At 39.0% G+C, this 27,749-nt stretch overlaps 5 protein-coding genes across 5 annotated transcripts; 3 read left to right on the top strand and 2 right to left on the bottom strand.

The window, feature by feature from the left end:
• Positions 1–2,164: 2,164 nt before the first annotated feature.
• Positions 2,165–5,457, bottom strand: LOC101290879. Its single transcript, XM_004304558.1, has 6 exons — positions 5,383–5,457; positions 4,163–4,444; positions 3,920–4,026; positions 3,670–3,802; positions 3,336–3,530; positions 2,165–2,777 (listed from the first exon to the last, which is right to left on the bottom strand). Exons 2-6 carry the CDS (start codon positions 4,424–4,426, stop codon positions 2,484–2,486), a joined length of 993 nt encoding a protein of 330 aa, XP_004304606.1. The 5' UTR covers positions 4,427–4,444; positions 5,383–5,457; the 3' UTR covers positions 2,165–2,483.
• Positions 5,458–7,082: 1,625 nt separating this feature from the next.
• On the top strand, positions 7,083–12,502 carry LOC101315363. The gene is made up of 15 exons (XM_004304557.1): positions 7,083–7,301; positions 7,387–7,481; positions 7,596–7,709; positions 7,882–7,986; positions 8,157–8,228; positions 8,368–8,480; positions 8,716–8,859; positions 8,938–9,006; positions 9,398–9,485; positions 9,621–9,692; positions 9,787–9,887; positions 10,336–10,453; positions 11,077–11,136; positions 11,247–11,357; positions 11,695–12,502. The coding sequence occupies exons 1-15, from the start codon at positions 7,208–7,210 to the stop codon at positions 11,806–11,808; spliced, it is 1,470 nt and encodes a 489-aa protein (XP_004304605.1). The 5' UTR covers positions 7,083–7,207; the 3' UTR covers positions 11,809–12,502.
• A 2,244-nt stretch (positions 12,503–14,746) lies between these two features.
• LOC101292336 (UDP-glycosyltransferase 90A1-like) lies at positions 14,747–16,153 on the top strand. The gene has a single exon (XM_004306291.1). It carries the CDS (start codon positions 14,747–14,749, stop codon positions 16,151–16,153), a length of 1,407 nt encoding a protein of 468 aa, XP_004306339.1.
• Positions 16,154–18,019: 1,866 nt separating this feature from the next.
• LOC101315072 (probable 26S proteasome complex subunit sem1-2-like) lies at positions 18,020–19,363 on the top strand. Its single transcript, XM_004304556.1, has 3 exons — positions 18,020–18,123; positions 18,303–18,405; positions 18,966–19,363. The coding sequence occupies exons 2-3, from the start codon at positions 18,315–18,317 to the stop codon at positions 19,091–19,093; spliced, it is 219 nt and encodes a 72-aa protein (XP_004304604.1). The 5' UTR covers positions 18,020–18,123; positions 18,303–18,314; the 3' UTR covers positions 19,094–19,363.
• A 1,415-nt stretch (positions 19,364–20,778) lies between these two features.
• On the bottom strand, positions 20,779–23,531 carry LOC101292046 (putative cyclic nucleotide-gated ion channel 18-like). Its single transcript, XM_004306290.1, has 6 exons — positions 23,064–23,531; positions 22,746–22,958; positions 22,336–22,646; positions 22,096–22,207; positions 21,650–21,886; positions 20,779–21,555 (listed from the first exon to the last, which is right to left on the bottom strand). The coding sequence occupies exons 1-6, from the start codon at positions 23,529–23,531 to the stop codon at positions 20,779–20,781; spliced, it is 2,118 nt and encodes a 705-aa protein (XP_004306338.1).
• Between the last annotated feature and the right edge of the window lie 4,218 nt (positions 23,532–27,749).

Raw genomic sequence — 27,749 nt, 5'->3', positions numbered from 1 at the left:
ATACATTTTGGGTTTATGTATTACCATTTTCTTCCCTCTTTTAGGCTTTTATTACAACAGACATCCAGATGTAAAACATGCATGAACCAAATTTAAAAATGTAATACAAATGGTAAGTGGCTTGGCAGTTTCATTTTTTAATTCAAAATATATCATCCACACAAATATGAAATTGAAAATTGTAACCAGATTTGAAATCAGAATTATTAAATTAGTGAGAGCTAAGATGCGCCACATATTGGACAAACGTTACATTCAAAAGTTTATAAGCCTGCATGAATACCAAGTGTTAATATTACCAAAACAACATAATTGTAGATGTGTAGACTTCAATAGCTTTTTTTTAGAAATGTAGACTTCAATAGCTAGAGGCACATATGGTTAGAAAATCACCTCTTATTTATCAACCTCTATCTAAACCACATAATATAACTCATTCACGTAATCGTGCATAACACTACGAGACGCATGAATTTTACGTCACTTTTCTGCTAGTGTTTTCTCTACTTCTCGCTTTGTTCAAATTCATTTCAGGTTTATATATCTACCATTTTCTCCCCTTTATCTCTAAGGCTTTTACTACAGTAGACCTTCAGATGTAAAACATCCATGAACTAAATTCAAACATGTAATATAAATGGTAAGTGGCCTGATCGTTTCAAATCTCAACTCAAAAGATTTAATCCTCATTACTAATATACCAGCTTAGCTTTGTCTTGCAACACAAATATGAAATCATTAAAACCCAACTTGTAACCAAATATAAAATTGAAATTAGTAAATTAGTGAGAGTTAAGATGTGCTAGAGATTTGACCAACGTCACATTCAAAGTTGATAACCTGCAATCCTGCATGATTACCAAATGTTAATATTGCCAAAACAACATAATTGTACGTTTGTAAAATCCAATAGCCGGAGAAATCTAGTTAGAAAATCACCCCTTATTTTCAGTCTCTACCTAAACCACTTAACATAAGTCATTCATACAAACGTGAATAACACGTACATATACTACAAGTCACATGAATTTTATTCTTGCTCAGGTTTTCTCTGCGTTTCACTTTGTTCAATACATTTTAAGTTTATATATATATATATATGCTCGTTCGAGAGCGGACATCCGCAAACCCGTAAAAGTGCCGACGTCTTTGCCTTCTCAGGCATCAAGCGCCAACGACGTCCCTTCTCTTGTCAGACGGACACTAGAGGCATCCCAAACGACTTTACCATGAAGATGAAGGCCATGGAGATCGGAGTTGAAGGTTTGGGCAGCAATCTCCACTCAAAACTTGAGACAATATCAATCTCGGCTGCAAACTGGTATTCGGTGAGTCCACCGGCAAGAGGAAGCTCACGATCAAGGTTTGGTGTCTTCCCGGCAAGAGGACGAAGTCGTCGGTGCTTGATCGCGGCAAAAACAGGGACGTCCACATTTTAAGGGCACTGTGGACATCCTCTCTTCTGATTCTTTTTGTATATATATGTATATGTATTGTCTTCTCCCTATTTGCTCAAGCTTTTAGGGTCGTGATAGTTTTGTGCTTGGGAGAGACAGAAAGACCTGTTTTCTACCATGCATTTCTTTGCCTTGAGACAATCAACATAGATACCTGGTTGATTGCTACCATTTCTATACCATCTCAGTTATACACCTAAAATAGAAAAGTTCAATTCAACCCGTCACCCCTCATGTCATTGCTTGTCACTGATAACTTCGATTCTCTCCTACATATGTACATAACATCATGCTGCTAATGAAATATTGGCAGGTTCAAACCTCATTTCAGGTAAAGCCCGTTCATTCTCTCTTTTGCATTTATTCATTTTGATTTGCTCTTTAGAATTTGATTGAGGTTGCTAATCACAATTGATGGTTAACACTTTGGGTTTCTTAAAGTTTAGCTCTATTGAGTGCATGCGGTACTGATGAGAGATTTTGAGGGTTGCTATAAGTTGGAGGAGAGGAAGAAAGTTATGAGCTCGTTGTACAAAAAATATCAAGAGGTCCAAATATCTGGAGGTCTAACTAGAATTATTTACCCAAAAAAAAAAAAAAAACAGAACTGAATTGCAGAACGAAGATGAAGTAAGGACTACTTCAAATTAAAGATTAGCTTCTCGAGGTTAGGACCTGGAAATGGTAACTTCTTAGAAATAATTACTGATCAGCAGGCAAAAAGTAATCCAAAATTTATCAACCGGAGATAACGTGATACAAGACTGGACATTCAACCGATGTCAAAAGAATGCATGGCTATGACTTGTTTACTAACTTTCACCAATTATAAACATCTCAATCTCAACACCTGAAAGTATATACAGACGCGAAAAAGAAAGAAAGAAAGAAAAGAGAAACAGAAATTGAAATTGATGATATCAAACCAAAGCAACAAGCAAGGGCAGATGTAGGCTTGCTAAGCTCGTAACTGTTTGGAAATGGAGATAGTAGTACTAAATCTTGTCCGTGTTGTATGAACATGTGTTAAGAGGAGCCAACAACAAGACCTTCCCGAGAGATATTGGTCACCCGAAGAACAGCTTGTGCGCTAAGTGGGGAGAGTTTCGATTGGCAGAAGTTCTCCCAAGAGTCCACCTCGGGTTGCACCTCCTCAGATACTGCTGTTGGAGAGAGATTCTGAAATTTCTCATAAACAGTCTGCAACTCAAGGAGGAGGCTTCGAGCAGCCTCCCTTGATTCAGGAAGCTGGTCGCTAAGCTGGGAGGCAGCAACTTGGATTAATTTGTCAATCCCATAAGCTTTAGTACCTTCAACACCCTACAGACAGACAAAAGATTAAACATCTAAGTACCTAGAGTCGAAAGCAACCTTGCAGAAAGTTGGTAACGAGTGATATAGCAAGATGCGCCAAATCATAATGGTCTCACAACACTATCTTAGGGAATAACAACATGAAAAAGGCAATACACTGTTGATAAATAAAACAGTATCTCAAACCTATGAAGGAATTCCTCACCAGGAAATTTAAACAAACATCACTGTCTATATACTATGCAAAGAAACAGGTAGCAGCTTCAATAGCTTCAGTAAAATGTAGATGCTAGGTAACATTTCAAATGAACTTAGTAATGGAAATTCATCAGAGTCAAGGAAAAAACTAAAATCTTCAATAGGATGTCTACGTTTAAGCACTTTTAGCATCACCTACACACCTCATCTTTCAAAATGACTGATAAGAATATCAACAAGTATTAGGAAATAAAATGTTTTTTTTGTTACAGAGAAAGGAAAATAGAAATCTCTCACTAGCAAATACACAACACAATTTCAAAAGACAATGAGAAAAATGAGTATATCTGATTTCTCTTCTCTTACCAGTCGTGGAACACTTCGACAAAAGCACATTGATGCCTTCGCACGAATTCTAGGATTTTTGTGCTTGAGATATGGTTGCAGCATTGGTAACAACAATGTGGGGGAAACCCATGTGGTCATCGCTACTAAAGCTCTTTCAGCTGCCTCACATACAAATCGTTTATCTTGTGAAGACTTGAGAAGAAGTTGTAGTAGCTGAATGAGTGATATTTGGGGAGCAAAAAAATAAAAAAATAAAAAAATCATATATTCAGCAGTAACCCTTTACTATAAAAAGGCAGTGACAAAATAAAGATGAGGCAATGTAACAGTAGAGGCAAAGAAAACAAGTTACCAGAGGGTCCAGGGAATCAACTATACTGTCATTGTATGCGTTGAAGATATCTGCAGATGTCATAATCGCAGTTTTGCAAACAGCACTTCTTGGATTCTTCAGGGACCTTACTACAAGCGGAATCACATCTCCCCTGTTAAACAGAATATGACAGTAGTTAAATCTTCAGCACCATCAATAAATAACGTATTTTACACATCAATACCACATGCTTCTTTCAATCAGATCAATTTAAAAACACAAGACTTACAGTTTCTCTAGCATAGTTTCCTTGTGAAAAATGGACAACCGGCGGACAGTATTGAGTGCTTCACAAAGCAGAACCCAATCTTTAGAGTCTAGTCCAGTTAAGAGTGTCTGGAACATCAAACAAGAAATGCACAGACACCATACAGTTATTTGGCAAACATATAGATGAATACTAATCAGTTATGAAAGGTCAGAAATGCCCAAGTTTAAGCAAAAATACTAAGGGAAGGTATAGAATTAATACCTTGAGACTCAAATCAACATCTTCGACATCATTCAAATTCTCAGAGTCGATGTATTCTACTTCTGTATTTGCAACCTCAACGGCATTCACAACTTCCTCACCATTAGTAGAAGGGGCACCCAAAGAGACAGAGATTTTCTTCTGGCACTCTTCATGATTTACAGTAGCATTCCCAGCAAAGGGTTTAGTTATGACTCCTTTGCTACAGCTTTCATTCTTCCTCTCAGATCCAGGTATGGTATTGAGATCTCTAAGAGCTGACATTGCTGTTGGCCTTCAACTCTGAACCAAATCAATTCACAACAGTGAATAATGCTTACTCAAACTTAATAACAGCACATCTTGGTATTTGATGTGGTGGCTCTAACTAGATAAGCATATTAAATTTTAGCACTGAGATAACTGCAGCGCAAAGTTTGCAATCTTGCTTAAATTACTAGCCCAAGTGAAGAATCCAAAGCGGACAACTAATACACAGACCACATTAACATAATGCCAAATGATACCAGCTCTAACACTGTTTGATCTGAAAATAAGTTCAACGTGGGTCACATAGAGCGCACTCCCTACTTTCTGTAATCCTTGTTCTAATCAATAACTACATTTCCACCTTAAAATCAGCCATCTATACGCAACTCCACAGTAGTTATACAGTCACCGGGTGAATCAGTGATCAACAACCAACTAAAACCAGTTCCTCTATATATTCTCCAACCGAAAATCCGATGCACTTCATTTTCTTCAAAAACAACCAAACAGGCTCAGTAGTATAGCCTAGAACCTAATCGACACACCGAGCGCTTGAACCACCGCGCTAGACACACACAGTAAGCACAAAACACTCAATCCACCGGAAATGCGAGTCTCTGAAAACCACAAGATCTCACTCTCCACCAAAACCAGCCACCAAATCCAACTCTCAAGAGTCAACACCAAAACACAAACCAGCACATCAACATTATCACAAAAAAAATCACTAAAATCAAAACCTAGCAGAAAACACCTAGGTCTCCATAATCAAAACCGCGACGACGACGATCCGAATCGTAATCCGTTTTTTTTCAAAAATGCGATCGATCTCGCGCGCTACTCTAACTCGCCGATCATCCTATTTCGCCCTAACCGATTCGAATCGGAGCTTCGCAAATCGAAAAAACGAGTACAGCAAACAAACCACAAGCTGCATTATCAAACAGAGAGAAGAGAGAGAAAGAGTGTACCTGAGAGCGAAGCCGAGAGTGAGAAAATGAAGAGCAGGCGTCAAAGAATGAAAGCTTCGAGTCCACACTGAGCCGACTTGGAAAATTTATATATAGCAGAGAGAGAGAGAGATTTCGTAACCGGCGAGCGGAAAGGTGTGAAACGACGGCGTTTTGGGGATGGGTGGGTGATCCGACCCGGGCCGGCAGAGTCGGGATCCCTCCATGTGACCGCCTCATAAATACACACATTAAAATTTGTTCCGTTGCGGTTGTGCTGTTTTCTATTTGCCCACGGATTTAAGGACAATATCGGAAATGCCACCACGGGTCATTATTGTTTGATTATCTAAGATTATTGTTTTCTTATTACAGAACAAAAATGTCATGGATTTTGAAATCTTACCAAAAAGGAGGGGATTATGAACTGACGCTCCAACACTGGGAAATGAGATTTTCGCGTATAATGTCAATTTTTTGTGGGAATTATTGGGGGGACATGGTGGCCCGTCTTCACTATCTCTAAAGTTTATGGGGAGATTAAGATTTTGTACTCTAATGTTAACGTCGGTGCATAGCTCCACTAACCCAAGCAATTAGCTGTTTTGGGTAATTAAAATCATAACATGAGTCTTGATTACAATGTCATATCATTATATTGCCTCCGTATCACGTAATATGTCTGATCAACTAATTAGATGATTAAAAAGTCGAGTGAGTATTTTTCTGTTTTGTCCATAACTCCACACAATGTATCTTTATTGAGGAAGTATAGTGTATATGATCGATGTTGGAATAATTGATGGCAAAACAACATGATAAGTTTCTCTTAAAATTCTCATTTAAAATCTTAACTGTCGCATGCAGTGTGGTGGTTAATGAGACGATTGTGAGAGACTAAGAGTGGCTTTTGGTTTAGTTTTGTTGCATGAACTAATGGTGTTACTTATCACTCATAGTGATGTAGTGTCTAATCATGTACTCTAAATAAAATAATAGATTGACCGAGCTGATATGGTTTATTAGAACGCTCTTACCAATTATATGATTGTCAATTTTTTTTTTTTTGATGATATGATTTTCAATCTTAACAAAGGTGTATGTAGTGTCTTATAGAGGTTTTCCTTACAACTTGATAATTTTGTGTGTGTTCTTTTTTTTAGACTTATAAAGAGTGACCGCACATATTATGATCAGGCTTAAAGTTTGGTGGGAAATCGACTTAAAGAATACAACTATCACAATTTTAAATTATACGTCATCTTACAAGACACATAAGCTTAATAATAATTTCAGAAATCACAATCTTAATAGTGAATCATAACAGGTATATGCCTCACATGGTATTATCAAACACACAGTTACTCTTACAGTAAACAATTAACAAATCGTACACTAAGGACCCTCTTCATCATATTTTCCTCTTCATTGTTGGTATGTGAAATAATGACTCAGTGAGCTACCGTGACCTTATACAATGCCCCTTATTGTAGCATAACATGCTTCAATTAAACCCACCCATTAGATTAGATATGATTAATGCTAGTAGCACTCTAAATTGTCAAAAAAATCAGGACAATCTAGAAACGAAGTCGGTAATTGAATAACGGCAGTGAAACAAACAATTTGACCTCAGTAAATAAAACAGTTTGACGAAGACCATATTCGTGGTCTTGCTTCGGTCTCACCTCTTCTCTCCCCAACAGTACAGTTTTCTGCAGGAAACAGACAACACCAAAATTATACCAATCCCAAACCCCTTCCTTTTCTCTCAGGAATATAAACCTTCTCCCCTCAATCCGTTATCGTCTCAAAATCTCAAGCCACCCACAAAGCAGCAGCAGCAATGGAAAAGAAGAAGGACATGATTCGTATAGAGCGCGAGTCCGTGATTCCAGTCCTCAAGCCCAAGCTCATCATGACCTTGGCCAACCTCATCGGTATTAATCCTATTCAATTCTAGTAATTACTTTTAGGTTGTTTGCTTCAATGTACTTTACTGAAAACACGCCTTGTTTTTCGCAGAGCATAGTTCCGACCGGGCGGAGTTTCTGAAGCTGTGCAAGAGAATTGAGTACACCGTTCGGGCTTGGTATCTTTTGCAGTTCGAGGATTTGATGGTATTATGTCTCATATTATGTCTCACATATTGCGCACTTGGTCATTTTGTCATGTTGTTGTTGTTATGATGACTTGATGAGGTGTTTGTTTGTTGACGTATGGTTTGTTTGCAGCAACTGTATTCGCTGTTCGACCCCGTAAATGGGAATCAGAAGTTAAAGCAGCAGAATCTTTCTCCGAAAGAAACCGATGTGCTGGAGCAGAATTTCCTCACTTACTTAATGGAGGTAGTTCTTGTTTTTGTTTTGATAATATGCATAGGGAAGTGTGTTTTGAATGTATGAGGACTAGAGAATACGAGAACTTGCGAGTAGCATTGTATCTGGAATTCTTGTAGTATGGACTGTTATCGATTTACAATGTAGTACAAGAATGTGATATTTGTTAGTTATGGTCCAGGTGATGGAGAAGAGTAATTTCAAGATTGCAAGTGATGAAGAGATTGAGGTTGCGCATTCGGGGCAGTATCTTCTGAATCTTCCCATCGTGGTTGATGAATCTAAGGTATGTTGTATGGGGTATCCCTTCATGTCAATTGAGTAAGATGGCAAGTAAGAACCTGCAGATTAAATGCATTTGTAAATGTCGGTGCAACTATTTACTTTATGTTTTATAGTTCTTTTTATGTGCTCTCTCATATTCTGATCCCAATGCTTGGTTCCTGATGAGTGTAGCTTGACAAGAAGCTTCTGAAGACCTTCTTTGAAGAGAATCCTCAGCCAAACCTTCCTGATTTTGCTGATAAGGTATTCTTGCAAACATTTGGAAGTTGTAGATTCTATTTAATAATTCAAGCTTGTTTTGTTACTCCTTGTTAGGAAACAGTAGTAACTATACCACCATCCTTGTTAGAGTTCTAATACGTGTTATTTTTCGTACATTCAGTACATTATCTTCCGTCGTGGTGTTGGACTTGATCAGACAACTGATTACTTTTTCATGGAGAAAGTGGACATGATCATTGGACGTTTTTGGGCATATCTTTTACGAATAACTAGGTAAGTAATTGTTTTGAATTTGTTATACAGTTACTAACTAGAATGATTGATGGGATTGTATCAATTTTAATAGAGGTGAACAAAATACAATCGTATGTTTCATGTTTGAAAAAGTCGTATTTAGCCACTACCTATGATTGGTATTAAAGACAATTAAGAACGTACCTGAGAAAATTCACTTTAGATATTGAAGCAATTGTTTCTCTCTCCATTGCTGCTATGATTGCCATTGCAGGGTTGAAAAGCTTTTATCCAGAAGGTCAAGTAGTCGGCGTACAAAAGATCCAAAGAAGGATGATGAAATCACCTCAGAAGCCAACGGGGAGGAGGAGGAGGACTTATATGTTGAACGAATTCGTCTTGAAAATATGGAACTAAGGTTGTCCAACTTGGCTTTATTTTTGCATAGGACTAAGCTATGGCCGCTTCTGATACTTATATATTCTTTGTCCTTCAGTGTTAAAGGCTTACTGAGCAAGACGACAATCAAAGAGCCAACCTTTGATAGGATAATTGTTGTTTACAGGTAATCTGTTGTCTTAGCTTTAATATGATTGTTTTTGATAATGTTGTCGTGAATCGTGCACGGTTAAGTTGGTTCTTCCTCTTCAACAAAATTAGGCTGGTATTTAGTCACCAAGTTGGGGATCTGTTTTATAGAATTATATTGTGTAGTTTCCTAGTTTCCTGTTTCATATAGTTAGACTATACTGGATTTCGGTCCAAAGGAACACATGAACCAGGGATTTCTTTTACATTGGAGAATTTAATGAATGCTATAAGTTATGGGTTTATTATGTATTATTTAATATTTTTAAAGGAAAGGGTGTTTCGTTGCTTACTGATTGGTGATCTACGAAGCCTGCCCTTAAATGACCTCAAATTAAGTCACTGATGTGAATGTTATGATTATTCAGGCGAGCAAGTCCCAAAGCAAAAGAAGAACGAGGAATATTTGTGAAACATTTCAAAAATATTCCAATGGCTGATATGGAGATAGTTCTTGTAAGTTCCTTTCTATCTCTTTCCCCCAATGGGCCTGAGTCTTATAGCTTTCTACATTTTCTTTATAATTATTCTTTAAGTTTGGGGCCTAAGTTTGGATACCACTTAACATTGTTTAACTTATATCTTTGACAGCCCGAGAAGAAGAACCCAGGATTAACTCCAATGGACTGGGTCAAGTTCCTTGGCTCTGCTGTAGTTGGGCTGGTGAGTTTCTTAGTGGCAATGAAGTTTGTCTACATGCACTGTTCTGACATTTTTTACTTTGCAAAGTCCAGCTTATCATTTCTTTCTTCTACAGGTAGCTGTTATTAGTTCGCTTGAAATGCCTAATGCTGACTTTTGGGTCATCATTGCAATTCTTTCCACTGTGATTGGTTACTGTGCTAAGATATACTTCAGGTAGGTTTCTTCTTATGATTTATGTTTCTTCCAATTGGCTGGTTAGGTGTATATTGTTCATAATATTAAGCCTGTACGTCATGCTAAGGGCGTATGATGTTAAGTATGTTCTTATAATTATGTCTCTTGAATTTCATTGTTTGGGATGTATGTAATTCTTTCGATTAATATGCGTGCCACTGTGAAAAGTTTTAGTCTGACAAGTTAACTATTTCAAATATCTGCTTTTGTCTCTGTTGATTCTATATGGTAAACATAGTCAGATTAGGCCACTATATGCTGTAAAGTCAGTCTGATGACATGATTGGTCATGGGTCTGGGGTTGCATGTTTACTCATTCTCTGAGAGTGTCCAGCTCTATATGATATTGTAATTTCAACCGCCTCACATTGTTTCATACTTTTTCTTTCAGCTACTAATGTGGCTACTGTTTCTTGATTAACTGTAGTTTTCAGCAGAACTTGGCTGCATATCAGAACCTAATAACACAGTCCATGTATGACAAGCAGCTGGATAGTGGAAGAGGTACTCTTCTTCACTTGTGCGATGATGTGATTCAACAGGAGGTAAGCTGCAAGCTTTGATGAAACTTTTTTTTTGTGAATTTGTGTTGGTGGTTAATAGGTTTTATTGGTGTTACTAACTATAACTATGCCGCATACATACACAGATACACGTTACATATAGTCATAGACACATACATATTACATTGATAATGCTCATACATACACAGAGACACATATTACATATAGTCATGTACACGTAGTTGTTACATACATAATGTGAGTAACTAACTATGCACATATTTACACAAAATACACATGTTACATATAGTCATACACATACATATTGCATACACAATCCTGCATAGTACCAGGTGTACCAGGTGCAAGTAACTAACTAAAACTATGCACATACATTCACATGTTACATATAGTCATATACACATACATATTACACATACTGAATCAGGTGCTAGTAAATACAGACAATTCACAATCTAACAGAGTCCAAGGAATTGGTTCACTTGTTTCATGAGACGTGTTTGTAGTAATCTATACGTTCTTTTTTTCTTCTCCTTTTAAAGTTGAATTTGTCTTGTTTAACAATAGCACCGACTCGAAATAGATTTAATACAGTTACACACCAGTGGTGCTTATATGGGTACTCTTATGTCTTGAATGATTAGGTCAAGGAGGTGATACTTTCTTTCTATATATTAATGGAACAGGGAAAAGCTACAAGAGAAGTACGGATCTTTCTTCTTTACTTATGTCTATTAGCACCCTAATTATTGCAAGAAATTTAATGTATATTCTTGAGAAGTCTTATTTGGGATGATTGGATGAATTATTATAGGATCTGGATAGGTGGTGTGAGGAACTCATTAAAGAAGAGTTTGGCGCCAGCTGTAATTTTGATGTGGATGATGCAGTTGAGAAGTTGGAAAAATTGGGAATTGTCTCTCGGGTAAGACTCCCTGAAGCCCTTATTGAACACGGTGGTAAATCTTTAATAGTATAAATGATGATGTCATCACTTCTTAGATTTACTGTAGCTCCTACTTAATGAACATGCAAGCCAACAAAAATGATTAATAGGCTGATTGTTACTGATTGCTATTTCTCCATTGAAAAAGCGTGAGGCCATGAGGGACTCAAACTATCACGTTTTTTATCTTGTATTTGCATGGTAAATTTTTATGAATCCGATACGTTTAGGTACCTTGATCATTTAGATTATGTAATATGTCTTCTGTAGAGAACTGCTTCTTCTTTTCTCACTTGGAACTTACCTGTGAATTTAGGATTCCGTTGGACGGTTTTTCTGTGTTGGGCTGAAACGTGCAAATGAGATAATTGGGACAACCACTGAGGAGCTTGTTCTGAGGGCAAAACAAGGCAAACAAGGCAGTACTTGATGCTGTCTTGTAAAGTTGGAGGGCTTCTTTCTTACCTTCACTAGAATGTGTTTATTGCTTGGGGCAGGTGTTTATCATCACTAGACCATCATCAATCCTCTTCGAGGGAAGATTACCCCCAAATATTTCGTTTCTTGTTAATATCTCTAATCTTTGAGCAAGGCTTTTCTTTCCATAGTATATGTATTTAGAAGTGTGCATGTAGCTGAGCTAGCTAGGTTCCACAATCCAGTTGAAGATTTCATGGTCGTCTGCTATTGATTGTAAATGGTGGAACTTTCATTTCCCGATAGTGGTCGAAAACTGACAGTGACCATAGTTTGTAATGAAGTATGGTTTGAATGTGGGGTGGGGTTAGGTTGATGTCCTGTGAGAGACAGCAACACGTTGATTTCTTTTTTCATTAACTTTGTGTAGCTGCTTGAATTTGCTGGCTGGATTCTTGTAATCTTCAGCATGGCAGCTGTAGTATAGTGTGTGCTTGTAAATCGAAGAACCTAGATTGTATGAGAAGGACATCCAAATGAATTTCAAAATTTCTGAACCTCCCATATCAGTTATTTTCGTCTGACATTGTCTAAATCGACAACCTCAGACACATTAATATCGATTTATAAATTATAGAAGATAGTATTCTGGTGTGTCATTAGAGCAATCTGAACCATACCAGCTGCTTCTGTTAACTTTCTTAGTCATGTAGGACCTGTGGAAGAGGGCACGTCACTGAGTTTACCATTTACGTACCAGAATTCAATTGAAGACTTAAGGCCACTATCAATTTGTTGTTGATTGTAACTTTGTAAGTGGGGTGGTGGTACCTTTGCAAAAGTGGTCGATATTTGTGATTTTGTGTCATATACTGCAATGAAGTATGTGGTTCGAATATGGGTGCTGATTTAGGTAATCAAACCTAAAGCAACAGCAGCAGCAACACATTGATATTGTTATCTCTGAGGCATGAGCATTGAGCTGTAGCCATTCATACTCAGCTAGTCTGGATTCTTGTGACTAATCTAATTCCCGGTCGAAGCTGGAGTAGTGAGTCTATCTCTGTAAATCGAAGAATCTTAGATTGCAAGAAAAGGGCGTCAACCAAATAAGTTTAGAATTGAGTCAATTGAGTGAGAAAATTGGCCACCTCCAAACAAAACCAAACCGGCCGACTGCAATTTTGGTCCCCCATACTAGCCTAAAACGACCGCCACGATATTACAAGGCCGCACGACTTTCAAATCTATTTATGGCTCTATGTTATATAGAGGAAAATATCTTTCAATGATCTTTGTCATATAAATTGTGTTATCAAAACCGTTTGTGATACGGTCAAGTAACTGAAGGATGTTAAATTTAGTGAACCGTAAACAAATCTTTACAACCATAGATACGGAATTCCGCATATATATGATGCCAATAATGGTACTGCAAATGGCTTGCTAGTGTTGAGCGTCGATCTGGTAGGAAACCCTCCCAAACCGTGTTCGATTCACGAAGTTGTCAAAATGGCTAGACACTATGCTGCATTGCATAGTTACAACATGTCACATGCGAAGGGATAGGACAACGAACAATAGAATTCTAGAGTTCCATCGAAATGTTTGTTTACTTGACCTAGGACAACGACGTCTCCTCCTAAAACCACCATGCATCCTATGCATTCTTACGATCATATAATTTATCGTCATGTACTCAAATTAACAATCTCTATCTCTTTGAGCGCTTAATTTCTAGTTCGGGGAGTTGATGAGTGTGTATTCTGCTAGGTTTCCAATATCCGGCCGCGCAGTGGAAGACTTGAACTATGGTGGTTCGACGTTAACTGAAGCTCTACATGGCCGGTACGGTGTAAGACTGATCTTTCCGATAGTGATTCGAAATTGGTAATGGTCCTAAATTGCAGTGATGGTCTTGACATGGTATGTCTAGGAAGCAACAGCAGCAATTTGATATAATGTTAGCTCTAACACTATACGTGGAGCTAGCTCGCACCTTCCGGCCTTAGCCATAGATAGCCATTTGTACTGGAAGAAAATTAGTTTGGATTCGTCGTATGTCTGATTCACCGCTCTAGCTGGAGCTGCAGTGGAACATAGAAATGGGACTATGCATGAGAGTGATGATCGAGTGTCTTGTTTTGTGGAGAGGACAGGGGACAGCCAGTCAAATAGGTCTATTTGAGCTCCTCCACAAAATGAAACCATCACTAGCTTATTACTTTGAAACATCCAAGAGTCTATCTAACTTTAACGGTCCAATAAATCTCTGCTTTACCTAAATGTGTGTGTATATATATATATATATATATGATGATAGCTAGCGCTCCTGGCCTCAATCTGATACTGATATTGATGGTGATCAGTTAACCTGGATACGCAAATCGGCAAACATCTCACTACTGAACCGCCATAGATCCGGTTGGTATAAATTCTTGACATGTTGGTGGGTATATCACCAAAACATGACAGTACGTTCTCAATTATCGACTTCAAAATTTACCCCCTCTATTAACTCTATACATTCTCTTAGCTCAACAAACAAATTTCGAGTTTAAGTTCTTGATGTAAAATTTTAGAAGTATAAACTCTTTCTTCCTTTGCCTCATTCTTCAATAATGTTAAACAAGGGAATGCTTGCATTTCTCAACAATGAAACGTTCCATTTTTGTCTCCTAATTAATAACATAAGTTACGTAATTAAGCAGAAAATGGAAGATATTACGATTGAAACGTCGACCAGTAATTAGCATCATCAGCTTAATTACATATTAGGTCATTGACCGTAACCACACAACACATATAAAACCTCCACACGGCATTAGTACCCTGAATTTAAAACTAGGCCATGCATGCTTTAACTTACGTCTCTTCTACAAACCACACACACCTATATGTAGTCAATGCCATACCACAGAAACTGAGTGAAGAAGAAACAAGCTAGGTAGATGGGTTCAATTTCAGACTCTCCATCCCCGCAACGCCGCCATGTTGTTCTATTCCCTTTCATGTCCAAAGGCCATACCATCCCTCTCCTCCACCTCTCCCGCCTCCTCCTCTCTCGAAACCTCGCCGTTACCGTCTTCACTACCCCCGCCAACCGCCCCTTCATCGACCAATTCCTCTCCTCCTCCACCGCCTCCGTCGTAGACCTCCCTTTCCCTCAAAACATCCACCCCGAAATCCCCTCCGGCGTCGAGAGCACTGACAAGCTCTCCTCCGTCTCCGAACGCCTCTTCTACCCCTTCACGCTCGCCACAAAACACATGCAAGATGACTTCGAGAAAGCCCTAAGCTCTCTCCCACGTGTCAGCTTCATGGTCTCCGACTCCTTCCTCTGGTGGACCCTCGACTCCGCCGTCAAGTTTAACTTCCCGCGGCTCGCCTTCTACGGCTTCAACAACTACTCCGGCTGCGTCTTCAAAACCGTCGCTGAGGATCGCCTTCTCCACGGCGCGGAGTCGGACAACGAGTTGATAACGCTGACTCGGTTTCCTTGGATCAAAATTACAAAACAGGACTTCGATTCTTCTTTCGGAAAGCATAGTCCGGAAGGATCGGAGTTTTTCATGAACGTCATGGGAGCCGTCGTTAAGAGCTTCGGCCTCGTCACTAACAGCTTCTACGAGCTCGAACCGGTCTTCGTCGACTACTGGAACACCGAGTGTACCCCCAAGTCATGGAATGTGGGACCACTCTGCCAGCTGAAACCTAAACCACAGTGCCACGATCCTAAGCCGGTCTGGATAGAATGGCTAGACAAGAAGAAGGTGGAAGGGAAGCGTGTTTTGTACGTGGCGTTCGGAACGCAAGCGGTGATCTCCTCGGAGCAAGTTGAGGAGATAGCAAAGGCGCTGGAGAAGTCGGAGCTGAATTTTCTGTGGGTGATAAGGAAGAAAGAGAGCTTCACTTGGTGGGACTCTGAGTTCGATGAAAGGGTGAGAGGGAGAGGAATGGTGGTGAGCGAGTGGGTTGATCAGACGGATATACTAAACCACGAGAGCGTGGAGGGTTTTGTGAGTCATTGTGGGTGGAACTCGGCAATGGAGGCTATTTGTGCCGGAGTGCCGATTCTCGCGTGGCCGATGATGGCGGAGCAGCCGCTTAATGCGAGGATGGTGGTGGAGGAGATAAAGGTTGGTTTGAGAGTAGAGACGTGTGACGGATCGGTTAGGGGGTTTGTGAAGGCGGAGGGGCTTGAGAAGATGGTGAAGAAGTTGATGGAGGAGGAGGAAGGGGAGGTGGTGAGGAAGAAGGTGAAGGAGTTGTCTGAGGTAGCGAGGAGGGCGGTGGAGGAGGGCGGGTCGTCGTGGCAGACGTTGCAGTCGCTCATTGATGAGGCATGCAGTAATTAAAGACATGTAATCAGTTAGGGGTTTTCAATTTTTCATTGTCATGTAATAATGAAAATTCATGAAATTAGTCGAGAATAAATGAGATGTGTCATTATAGCGTTGCCATGTTTGATGCGTACCGGCACGGAGTATGTAATTCACTAATTCACCTCCTGACATATTTTGAATCTTCTAGTTTTATCATTCATTCTAGACACCTGAATAGATTTTTGAAGCTAGAATGGTTCAAAATATATTAGGAAGTGTCTATAAGCACATCCGAACGGAAAAAACCGGAGACACAAAAAAAGTGAAACTGGCCAGAAACTCTAAAGCTATAGCAAGGGGTTTTACCTCAAATTTGGTGAAACTTGAAATGAGGGGAAATACCTCATTTTTATTTGAATAATGAAGTTCTTGATGTCGGTATGAGAAGAATTGAAGAGAACACAAGCTTGGAAATTCACCCAATTCCTCTTAAAACAACAGTTGCAACAACTTTATAAAACACGATATGCGTAAGTTATTTAAGCATGAACGCGAGTAAAATGATAAGAGATACGGATTTTTGAAGCTAGAATGGTACAAAATACGTTAGAATGTGTCTATAAGAACACCCGAATATAAAAAGCCGGAGGCCCAAAAAAGTGAAACTGGCCAGAAACACTATGCTATAGCAAAAGGTTTTAGCTCGAATTGGGTGAAACTCGAAAAGGAGGGGTAATACCTCATTTTCTTTTGAAACTAAGGTTCCCGATGTCAATATGAGAAGAATTGAAGAGAACACAAGCTTGAAAATTCACCCAACAACAATTACAACGAATTTACAAAACACGACATGCGTGAGTCGTTTAAGCTGGAATCGCTAGTAAATTGATAAAAAACACGTGTTTTTTAAGTTTTAATTGTTCAAAATATATTAGGAGGTGCCTATAAGCACACCCGAAAGGAAAAAACCGGAGGTTCAGAAAAAGTGAAACTAGTCAGAAACTCGTGTGCTATAGCAAAAGGTTTTGGTTCAAATTGGGTGAAACTTGAAAGGAGGGACAATACCTCATTTTCTTTTGAAACTAAGGTTCCTGATGTCAATATGAGAAGAATTGAAGAGTACACCAGCTTGAAAATTCACCCAATACCTCTTAAATCAACAAATGCAAAAGATTTACAAAACACGGCACACGTGAGTAGTTTAAATAGGAATCACGGGTAAAATGATAACACGGATTTTTGAAGCTAGAATGGTTCAAAATATGTTAGAACGTGTCTATAAAGCACACTCAAACGGAAAAAACCGAAGGCATAAAAAAAGTGAAACTGACCAGAAACTCGTGCGCTATAATAATGAGTTTTGGCTTGAATTGGGTGAAACCTGAAATGAGGGGCAATACCTCATATTCTTTTGAAAATAAGGTTCCTGATATCAATATGAGAAGAATTGAAGAAAACACAAGCTTAGAACACAAACTTGGAAAATTCACCCAATACCTCTTAAAACAACAATTGCAACAAATTTACAAAACACGGCACGCGTGAGTCGTTTAAGCCAGAATCGCGAGTAAAATGATAAAAGACACGGATTTTTAAAGCTAGAATGATTCAAAATATGTTAGAAAGTGTCTACACCCGAACGGAAAAAACCGGAGGCCTAAAAAAAGTAAAACTGGCCAGAAACTCGTGTGCTATAGCAAAGAGTTTTGGCTTGAATTTGGTGAAACTTGAAATAAAAGACACGTATTTTTAAAGCTAAAATGATTCAAAATATGTTAAAAAGTGTCTATAAGCACACCCGAATAGAAAATGCTGAAACAGTCCTTTTTAACATATACGCGTGGCAAGATTTGATTAGTCAATAGAAGTATACCCAATTGGAAACGAAAACCCGAACCCGATTCGAAACACATAAGTAGAAGAACCTCCGCACTCTTCAAAGCTCACAATCAAAGAAGAACAACCAAATCCCTAGTATCAAACTCTTCCACTTTTCTTGAACAGTAAGTCTCTCTTTCTCTCTCTCCCAAATTTTGTAGCTTCTGCTTTTGAGAGACCGCAATTGATTTAGGGTTTATGATTCTCCGAATCAAGATTTGATTTTGATAACGGCGATCGGCTCTGGGTTGGTGGTTGATAATTGGGTCTGAATTTAATTGATTGATTGGTTGCAAATTCGCAGGCTTTTGTTGAAATGGAGAAGGATCAGAAGGTGGTAACTGAAGACCCCAAGGTGGATGTGTTCGAGGACGATGACGAGTTTGAAGAGTTCAACATCAATCAAGGTAATTTTTGGGGTCTTAAGTTATTGTTCATCACAAACTAATTGTTATGGAATATGTAATGCACTGATTGGGGTTTAGAGTATGCACCGATATGTTGTAGTATGCAATGAATTTAGTCAAAACTACCGAAATTATGATGATTGTGAAATAGGTGTTTAAGCAATGCCTGATACTAGGTATGTTATGCGAATCAAATGAGCAACGATAGTGTTTGAGTAGGAAGGTTTTGTTTACGAGACAGGGTTATGGTGATCAAAATGAACATTATATGCATAAGTGGATATAATTTTAGGAACATGGACCATGTGTCCTAGAATACACTGAGTGTAGGCCAGAATACTATATTGAAGAAAAGCATGAAGCTATGTGGTTATCTTGAGTGTTATACGAAGCAATTGGAGTGTTTGATTATGAAGGCTTTGTTGATGGAAAGGATTATGGTCATTAAAAACAGGATGTCCATAATAGCTGTTACTGCATAGTTATTGAGTGTAGATGAAAAATCTTTGGGATTTAAAGTTGCTTTCATAGTGATTGGGTTGCTTTCTTTATACTGACAGAGTGGGACGACAAGGAGGAAGGAAAAGAGGCAACACAGCAATGGGAGGATGATTGGGATGATGATGATGTCAATGACGATTTCTCTGTGCAGCTGAAGAAAGAACTTGAGAGCAACACCGGGAAGTAGTCCAATAATCTTGTCTGCATTTTCACATGTGGCCTGTAGTAAAAAGATTGTAGTCCACTGAAAGACCATGATGTAGCTGGTTTGCCATTTCTACATTTTTTCACTTTTGTTGCACTTCAGTATGTTAATGATTTTCTGGCATATTCCTGACGTATTATTTCTTGCCGATCTAGTGTGTTCATTTCTAATGTTGCTAGGAAGGAACACTCTGTACTTTCATCACTTGTTATCTTAAGTCACTGTCTTCCTGACTTCCATTGTCATCTTCTCAGAAACCTCTTACCCTGTAACTCTTAGACAGCTTCACAGCTCAAGTTTAACTCTCAAAGCCACCTTTACATTGTTGCTACTATTGGGTTTTGCTTGACAATAACCCTGCAAACTGTAGTGAAATCTATGCTCGAGACTAAAACCCATATGTAAATGAGCATTCCCTGCACTAGCCTCTGATCTGTTCATCCATGGAGACTTCTGACCCTGGGGTGCTTTCCCTTCTGGGTTTTTGAACGATGTGGTTATGTGAAGTGGATGGAAGTCACTTGGATTAACTAACCATTCATTTGGAAATGGATGGAAGTCACCTGGTTTAACCATCCATTCATGGTCTGATTCTTAGAACTAGACGATAGCTTGCAATAAATAAACTCATTTTGCATCCAAACTCATGTTTGACAGTTTATCTAGTCATATCTGCAATCTCAAGCCACCTTACAACCTATTGATGCTAACAACTGATTGCAGCAGGGTTGATCTTCCCGACTTTTGTTCCCATATTTCTCAAAGCCCTCCTTACTCTCCAGATCGGCTCACGGATAAAACCATCACAGCTCAACCTTCAATTCCTAAAGCGACCTTTATCTCCACCTCCATTCTTGGATTTTGCCAGACACAAAAGTCTGCTGACTCGTAGTAGTGTCTATCTCCTGTATCAGTATCTTACTGCATCAGAATCCTAGAATCTACTTTTCTATCAAACCCTGCACACCCGCTCCGCCATTCCATTCGGTTCGATTGGTGGAGCATTGTACGTGCCTTCACAAAATCCAGTTGACTCTCAAACACGCTCGGGTTGGTTTGATTGATGAGTTAAGTAGAAATTGTTAAAGATGATCTCTAAGTGCAATTCAGCAAGAATTATCCTCTAAGCAAACACTTTGTTTAGGTGGTGGGTCAATAGTAACTTAAAAACGAAAATTATCCCAATAAGTACACTAGTGATTGAGTTGAGAATATAACATTACCATCTTCAGCTAAGACTAGAGAATACAAACTCATTTATAAATGGGATTTGAAATGTTAAAATGCAGTCATTAGGATCTCCATCCTCATCTAGTTACAGTCATGCATATATATATATGTTCATGGATGATACGACTTAACTTGAAAGTACTTACTGGGAACTGAAAGTTTGACAGTATATATGTGAAGTACTGGAGTAGTAGTCCATAGTAGTTTTTGCATATCCTGTGCTTTAATAGGTGAATCAATCTTATCTATATTGAAAGTATATGGACTGCTTCAAATAACTTAAAAGTAACGAAGAGAATTTCAAAGCTGATGGTCATTGCTAGTCTAACTGGAAGTAATTTTACATCAATTCACAAAACTTCGTTCCTAACTACTGTTTCCTTAGTTCATTTCCTTTTCCCTGATTATTCTCGAACTAACTAATTGTATCTTTTGTGTCAATCTACAGAAAAATCAGGCTCATCTGGCTTAAACAACCGAGGCATCTGCAAACTAGTTGAATCAGGATCAACCAGCTGAGCTTTCTGCATGATCCCTCTTCTTGTATTTGCAGCAAATTTGGAAGCCAGAAATGTGGCCCCAAGATGCTGGAAGATGGTTAACTTCTCCCCTGTCGATGAACTCTCACCATCCTCCTGGTTTAAAAGATTTGCTTGTTCTTCGTCGTAGTAGTAACCCTCTTCCTCTTGGCCAGGTGCATGCATATAGTATAAGCTCTCCTGCATAGCCAAGTCCTTTGCCATCTTCCTCTTTATAAACCTTCTCCAAGCAGCCTGTATGAAGCAAGCACCCCATGTCCTCCATTGGTGAGAATAGTACCTAAAGGCATGCTGTAGTTTCTTGCTGTGAAGACGTTTGAACTGACTTGCTACAAACTTAAGGTCCTCAGCTCGAAGCGCAAAAGCTTCAACTTCAGTGAGGGCTCTCACAGTACGAGTCGAAGAAGGCATGTTAAGGCTAGAGCTTGGCATCAATGCCCATGTCAGTAGTTCCTCACCGCAGAAGTCACCTGGTCCTAGGGTGATGGAGTTGAAGAAGCCAGTCCTCCCTCCATTGGTTGTGGAGCTCTCAAGTTTCCCTCTAATAATAAACAGCATCTCATTTACTGGGTCACCTTCTTGAACAATGTATGTGCCTTTAATAGTCAAGGATGAGACGAGACGCTCACATATGGCATCAAGAAGTTGGTCATCCATTTGTGAGAAAAAAGGGACCTGTGATCAGATACATTACAGGGGATGAACATCACCAGCACCATGTATGAACTAAAAGTAAAAACATCATGAGACAATAAGGATGAAGACTTACACGGCGAACAAGGGAAAGACATAGATGCCGCTGGATTTCATGGCAGAGGTCAACAGGTAACGAGTGCAATATGGATTCTTCATCAACTCCTCGTGTGGCAAACCATTGGTATTGCATAAATCGACGAACACGTTCTTGCAAGGGTTCAGGTAACTGGCGATGCCTCATCCACTCATCCGTATCTCTTTGCTTAATCCTCGATTCTTCAACCTTTTTTGACATTGATTGCAGATAAGTCTGCACCAAGGGAAAAAGAATATATATTTAAACAGCACCAGCATTCACAAATTTCATTCATGAAAATTTTGCACACAACTGTTTTGACATAGTTTGTAAAATGTCACATGGATCCACATTAAAACTAAATTCTTGCACACAATATCAGCCTAATCACAGTAATTTTATAACCTTAAAGTATGAACGGAAATTGTAATCAAGCATTATACCTGCATGTTGCCAATCAACAGGGAGAACAAAATCAAACCAGAAAGGCACAAGATAATGGAAAACATTGTCTCGCCGAGATATGTGCTCGTCTTCAAAGTCTGTCCGTATGAGCTACAAGAGGAATTTCTTATCAGTATAACCACTAGAGCATACAACTCAAATCCCCTAAATCACAACATATATGATATTTAAGTTTCTGCAAGCAGGACTTTGATATTGCCTGAGATTTGCAGCCATACCATAGTTTGTTTAAACCCCACCAGAAACAATACAAGTACTTCCTAACAAAGCCTGACATTGCGGCTTTACTCTTGAAAGCGTCCCCAAAGATTCCAATCTTAAAATCGATCTCTTCGTCATCCCAATTACAGTTTTTAATTACTTTGGTAACGTTGGCCCAATATTCCCGTTCTGGTAGCTCCAAGCTCTTGCAATCCAGGAATCTGTTGAGGCAAAGCACACCATTCTCTTCGTTCTCTGCTATACACTCGGTTTTCCAACACTGGAATTGCCGCCCTATGGCAGAAATATAAAACACAGCTCCAACTATCTGGACAAGCAAACACATAAATTGGAATGCCATGCTTAACTAAAGAAAAGAAACCAATCGCAGGAATGGCCGAAAAAGCGAAAATGCCAGCATGCTTACATGACTGGCTAGATAAAAAAGAAGCAAATTGTATGCGGCTCCCGCCCAGGCAGTCTTGGCCACAACACCAGTAGTCTTCACAATTTTCTGATTCAAAGGAAAGATGAGAAACAGTCTAGGAATATATTGGATAAGCACGAAAAGGGCCAGAGTGCTGTTGGCATGATCTGCGCTGGAATTTTTGGTTGCGGGGATCACCAGCCAGATGATAATCTGCAAATCCAACCAAATGGGACAACGAAAGCAAGTTAGTTTTTAACCAAATCACGTATTGAACATGGTAATTAATGATCAAAATGGATATTGGCTCATTCGTGCCTGCGGAATAGGAAGAGTGGCAGCGAGATCAACGATGAAGTCGGACTTGAGATACCTGACGGCGATCTGTCTGGGGTCCATGACAAGATCGCCGCGGCCGAAAACCCTAGAGCTGGGGGCGATGAAGGCGGTGCGGAACTTGATGAGCATGTGGAAGAGGTAGAAGAGGTCGGTGAAGGAGCGGATGAAGGTGACGACGACGGAGAGGCGGTTGTCGGTAGAGAGGCAGGCGTCGCCTTCGACGAAGGGGAGGTAGAAGTAGAGAGGGTCGATGAAGAGCGCGACAATGCAGACTACGAGGAAGATGTGGTGCCAGACGGATACAATGTTGGAGTCCGGGTCCAGAATCTGGTGGCGCCATAGAATGTGGAGCGGGTGCTCTTCTACTACGGCGGCCGCGGTAGCTTCGTCGCCGCTTGTGTTCTGTAGAGGGCGGAACTTAACCGGCGTGGTGATTTGTCTACTCATCTTCCATGGCGGAACTCCGGGGTTATCGGATTTCCGCGGTGGATCTTAATTTTTCAACAAAGGAAATGAGACACTATATTCAACAAAAACTAGATACAGAGTTTTTCCACGGAATCAGAACGATCAGAGAGGAAGAAGTGGAAGATGAAAAAAGGGGAAGTTAATCTCGGAATGTGTGAGATTTTAGGGATTCGAGATTGAGAGAAAGAGAGGGTGAGAGAGATGATTTGGGGAATGAAAGGAATGTTTTTGAACCGTTTGAGAATTTCGCGGGAAACCGAAGAAAGAGCGTGGACTTCGGTAGACATGTCATTTCATTTCCAATGTTTCGAATGCATAGTATCAGCTCAATAGAAGGTTAAATCAACTCATCATAATTAGCTATATTTGAGAAATCATTTATTTTTGTTGCCTAGGAAATATATCACCTCGGTCGAAATGGTCTAGGAAAATAGAAATAAATGTATATTCTTGAATGAAAAAATATCCAAACAGTGTCTCACTTTTTAAAGAAGCAAGGTTTTTGTATCTTAACTTTAAAAAACTTCAAAACAGTATCTCACGTTTTTAACTCGACTGAAATTCAGTATCTGGAGCCGTTAGATCCGTTAAAAACCAAACGGCAGTCATATTTTGGTCATGACCAAAATACCCTTATTTTGAAATGACCAAAATAACCTTATTTGTTGTTCTTGAAAGGACGAAAATATAATTCGGCCTTTAATTATTTTAACGGAGCTAACGGTTCTAGATACAAAAATTTGGTTGGGGTAAGAACGTGAGATACTGTTTTAAAGTTTTCTAAAGTTAAGATACCAAAATTTTGCTTCTCTAAAATGTGAGACATTGTTTGAAACCATTTTTCCTTTTTGAATAGATTTCGACGTGGGATGTCAATACTCAATAGTGTGCAGTTTAGATGTGGTGCTCGTTTTCTGTCTTCGTCGAGTGAATGAAGGGCGAGAAAGGAAGGAAGGAATCTCGGTTGAGGGTTCAATTCCTTGGAGACGAGTACTTTTGTGTTGTTCAAACGGATGAGGTGAACAGTGATTGGTAAACTAACAATTATGTTACAATTACTCATAGTACGTGCAAAAGCACAATGTGAAACTCAAAGGCAAGAATGTAAACTTGAGATCCACTAATTGCGTAAAGTATAGACTATACGCTTACAGATCGAGCAGACAAGTAAAACCCCCTTTCTCTCCTCTTCTCTCCCATTTTGAAAACAAAAACAAAAAAACCAACTGTGCATGTTGTTCATATCAAGACTTGTTGCGCTTCCCAATTATTTTCCAAAAGCGTTAAGGGCAGTCTCAACCCTACTGTAGAATAATTGGATTATAGCAACAAGTTTTAGATTGATCGGATCGACCCAAACCAAACCATGTTTGCTCTGACCTGATTTGAGATATATATGCATGGTGTTCAACGATGTTCGGTCTAATTTTTTTCGTCTGTCAATAAAGACCAATTCGATCATCTCTATCCGATCTCTCTCAAATTTGGATCACCAATAATGGCGTTCATTATTATTGCATTGAATTGGAGAGTAGCTAGATTAGATGCTCCTTCCTTACAAGAAGGAGACCAAGAAAGAGGCACGTACGTACGTACTCTCGGGCTCTCGGCGATTGAATTCTAGAATTTCTTCGAACACTGTTATACTTCTTCCTCCATTATTATTCCTTTGGGAGGCTAAGTAGTAGTCATCATATACGTTAAGGAACAAAGCTAGAGATCGAAATATCTCTCTGACGACACGAGAGAGGTCTGGCCTGCCATGAAAACTCAATTATAGGAAAGGTGCATTGGCACGTAGCTAGCTAGGTACCCAAAGATGTAACTGATATCAATCAGTATGGTTGCTATCAGAGGACAGAGACTTCCCGACAGTCCAAACAATAAGCAAATAAAACAGCTTCAAGTCAATCAAAACTTAATTTTCACCAACAATCAACTATATACAACTCAATATCTTTATATATAACAAGATGCAGTCTTGGCCGGATGATCCATCTAGAATACCATTATATATGCTATGACTTCAGTAAGATCTTGATTATTTTGAACACCTGGGCACACATGTAATTTGTCTGAACAGTTCCAGTAGTTATGTTCTTACTAGGAGATTACTGATTACAGATACCCGCGATCGATCTACTACTCTCTACGTATGAATGAGTAATTCCCTGCTCGTATCGATCCAAATATATTTCCGTTGATATTCAGAGAATCTAATTTGAAGGTGTATCTGTGTAAATATATGATATATCAGCTGGCTTACATATAAGATGTGGAAACATGCATCATAAAACCCGGTTTCTGTGGCCTTGCATGATTATTTAGTTTATTCTAGTTTCTATAATTGCATATACAAGTGATTTCTGCAGTCCCCCGGTGTATGATTATTCTATATTTCTATATAACAATTGGCCTCTCCTTTGCACCATTGAAGATCCTGTTTGGAGATTTCTATACGTGTTCGTGTACGTATCTAATTGTTTTTAAGTTGCTAATATTCATAGCTGTATATAAAAATAAGATCCCTATTCCAATATGAATAGCGTATTCGTTTTTATATAGGGCTGCTGATTTGATTAAGTGGGAGCATTGATTTCAGTATTTTATTTTTTTTTGATAGAATTGATTTCAGTATGTACGTGTATGTTGTTGCATAGAAGATCGAAGATAACATTTCCAGAAGCATGTACGTTATATATATGAGTTCGGCTGTCATACACATTTGTAATGACATACATCGATCAAGTCGTGAGCTGTTTGATCGTTTAACAATTTAAAATTCAAGACGATCGGACGGCTCACAACTTGATGTATGCTATATGTATAGAAAAGTCATATATATTGATGCCAACGTAGAGCAAGAGAGACTGGAATTTTGTTTGAGCAAGTGAATGAAACACAAGAGCAGAGAATTGATAGAAATGTCAGATCGATGTGTGATCGAAGGTAACGGGATCCAACTTGATCTCAGATATCCCAAATTAGATTCCCAAAATCGAAAAGTGAAACACAAGAAAAGAAAGAAGTCGGTAACGCATGCATCAACCAGTAGTGGAAGACTGGTGACCACCTTGAAAACGAAAGTAATAATGTGACAAAACTGGGAAAACTAAGCTTTTTCTCAACATACATCTAGCTAAGCTCTCGTTTATTCTTTGGCGCCTACTGCTTCATTCATACACTTGTCATCGCATTCGGTTGATGTGATCGAATGACTTCCTTCACAATCATGCAATACACGTCTTAATATGAACTTATCTCATCTTCTATACTATGCAGGTATATATCGTAAGCAGATCAACTTATTTTATGTTCTATATGATTAGCTAGATTGATCACGATTTCAACCTAATTACTCAACTAGCTAATTATGTAAAGCACTTAATTAACAAAGTTGGTTGTTTCATCGATCAATGCTTCTTAGCTAGCTGGTAAACCTCTTTTTATTAACTAATTACGTTGCAAACATGCATGTTCATCCCGTCATTAACTGACCAAATTAAAAAATTCATGCTTAAATAATACCACGTTTGGATTTACAGGGTCGAGACCGGAGTTGCTTACCATCCTCCGGTTAGGTATGTGAATCCGATGAAACACGTGTTTTAGAGTTGGCAAGGTTGCTGTAGATGGTGCATACGTAAGAACCAAAATAGGATTCCATGGGGACACTGACCTAATTTCACCATTACAAGCAGGAAAAAGAACAAGCATTTAGGAGATAGAGTGGGCATGATGGGGTCCAATGCATTCATGCATGTAATTTATTAGTGCTACATTTTCACCAAAATTTGGTAGCTAGGTTTGACACTCTTCATCGATCTTATTCTTCCTCGTGTTCTAGTAGCTAGTTTTCTTGAAAAGAGTATTCAACCATGTCCTTTTATTAGCTAGGTTTTCCAGTATGACTTTTCTCTGGTTAGTCTCATTTGTTTTCTTTTGATTTGTTTAGCTTTTCTTTAACTGAGGAGGAATTAGGCTATCTTGCCCTCATATTCAGGTATATCATTCTCTTTATTTTTCAGCTTAGAAGTCGTAGATGCTCTTATAATCCAAGTAAGTAGATTAGGAAGCATCTGGTTCTGGTAAGATAGCTTAGACTGGGTGAAATTTGCTGTGTTGTAGATGCTTTGGTGAGCTTATTACCAGCACTGACGGAGCCACACTAAGACCATGACACCCCACCCCCCCCCC

This window comes from Fragaria vesca, linkage group LG6 (genome assembly GCF_000184155.1).
Source record: "Fragaria vesca subsp. vesca linkage group LG6, FraVesHawaii_1.0, whole genome shotgun sequence".
NCBI classification, from domain to species: domain Eukaryota; kingdom Viridiplantae; phylum Streptophyta; class Magnoliopsida; order Rosales; family Rosaceae; genus Fragaria; species Fragaria vesca.
Note: the sequence above shows the minus strand (reverse complement) of the source record. Positions and strands in the feature narration are given on the sequence as shown.

Coding starts and splice junctions, on each gene's coding strand:
- LOC101290879 (XM_004304558.1), bottom strand. CDS start 4,426: ATGTCAGCTCTTAGAGATCTCAATACCATACCTGGATCTGAGAGGAAG. Junction 3,803..3,919: donor GAAACTATGCTAGAGAAACT/GTAAGTCTTGTG, acceptor TCTGTTTAACAG/GGGAGATGTGATTCCGCTTG. Junction 3,531..3,669: donor TTGATTCCCTGGACCCTCTG/GTAACTTGTTTT, acceptor TCACTCATTCAG/CTACTACAACTTCTTCTCAA.
- LOC101315363 (XM_004304557.1), top strand. CDS start 7,208: ATGGAAAAGAAGAAGGACATGATTCGTATAGAGCGCGAGTCCGTGATT. Junction 7,482..7,595: donor TGCAGTTCGAGGATTTGATG/GTATTATGTCTC, acceptor GTTTGTTTGCAG/CAACTGTATTCGCTGTTCGA. Junction 8,229..8,367: donor TTCCTGATTTTGCTGATAAG/GTATTCTTGCAA, acceptor TCGTACATTCAG/TACATTATCTTCCGTCGTGG.
- LOC101292336 (XM_004306291.1), top strand. CDS start 14,747: ATGGGTTCAATTTCAGACTCTCCATCCCCGCAACGCCGCCATGTTGTT.
- LOC101315072 (XM_004304556.1), top strand. CDS start 18,315: ATGGAGAAGGATCAGAAGGTGGTAACTGAAGACCCCAAGGTGGATGTG. Junction 18,406..18,965: donor AGAGTTCAACATCAATCAAG/GTAATTTTTGGG, acceptor TTATACTGACAG/AGTGGGACGACAAGGAGGAA.
- LOC101292046 (XM_004306290.1), bottom strand. CDS start 23,531: ATGAGTAGACAAATCACCACGCCGGTTAAGTTCCGCCCTCTACAGAAC. Junction 22,959..23,063: donor CCACTCTTCCTATTCCGCAG/GCACGAATGAGC, acceptor TTGGATTTGCAG/ATTATCATCTGGCTGGTGAT. Junction 22,647..22,745: donor TTTTTTATCTAGCCAGTCAT/GTAAGCATGCTG, acceptor TTGCTTGTCCAG/ATAGTTGGAGCTGTGTTTTA.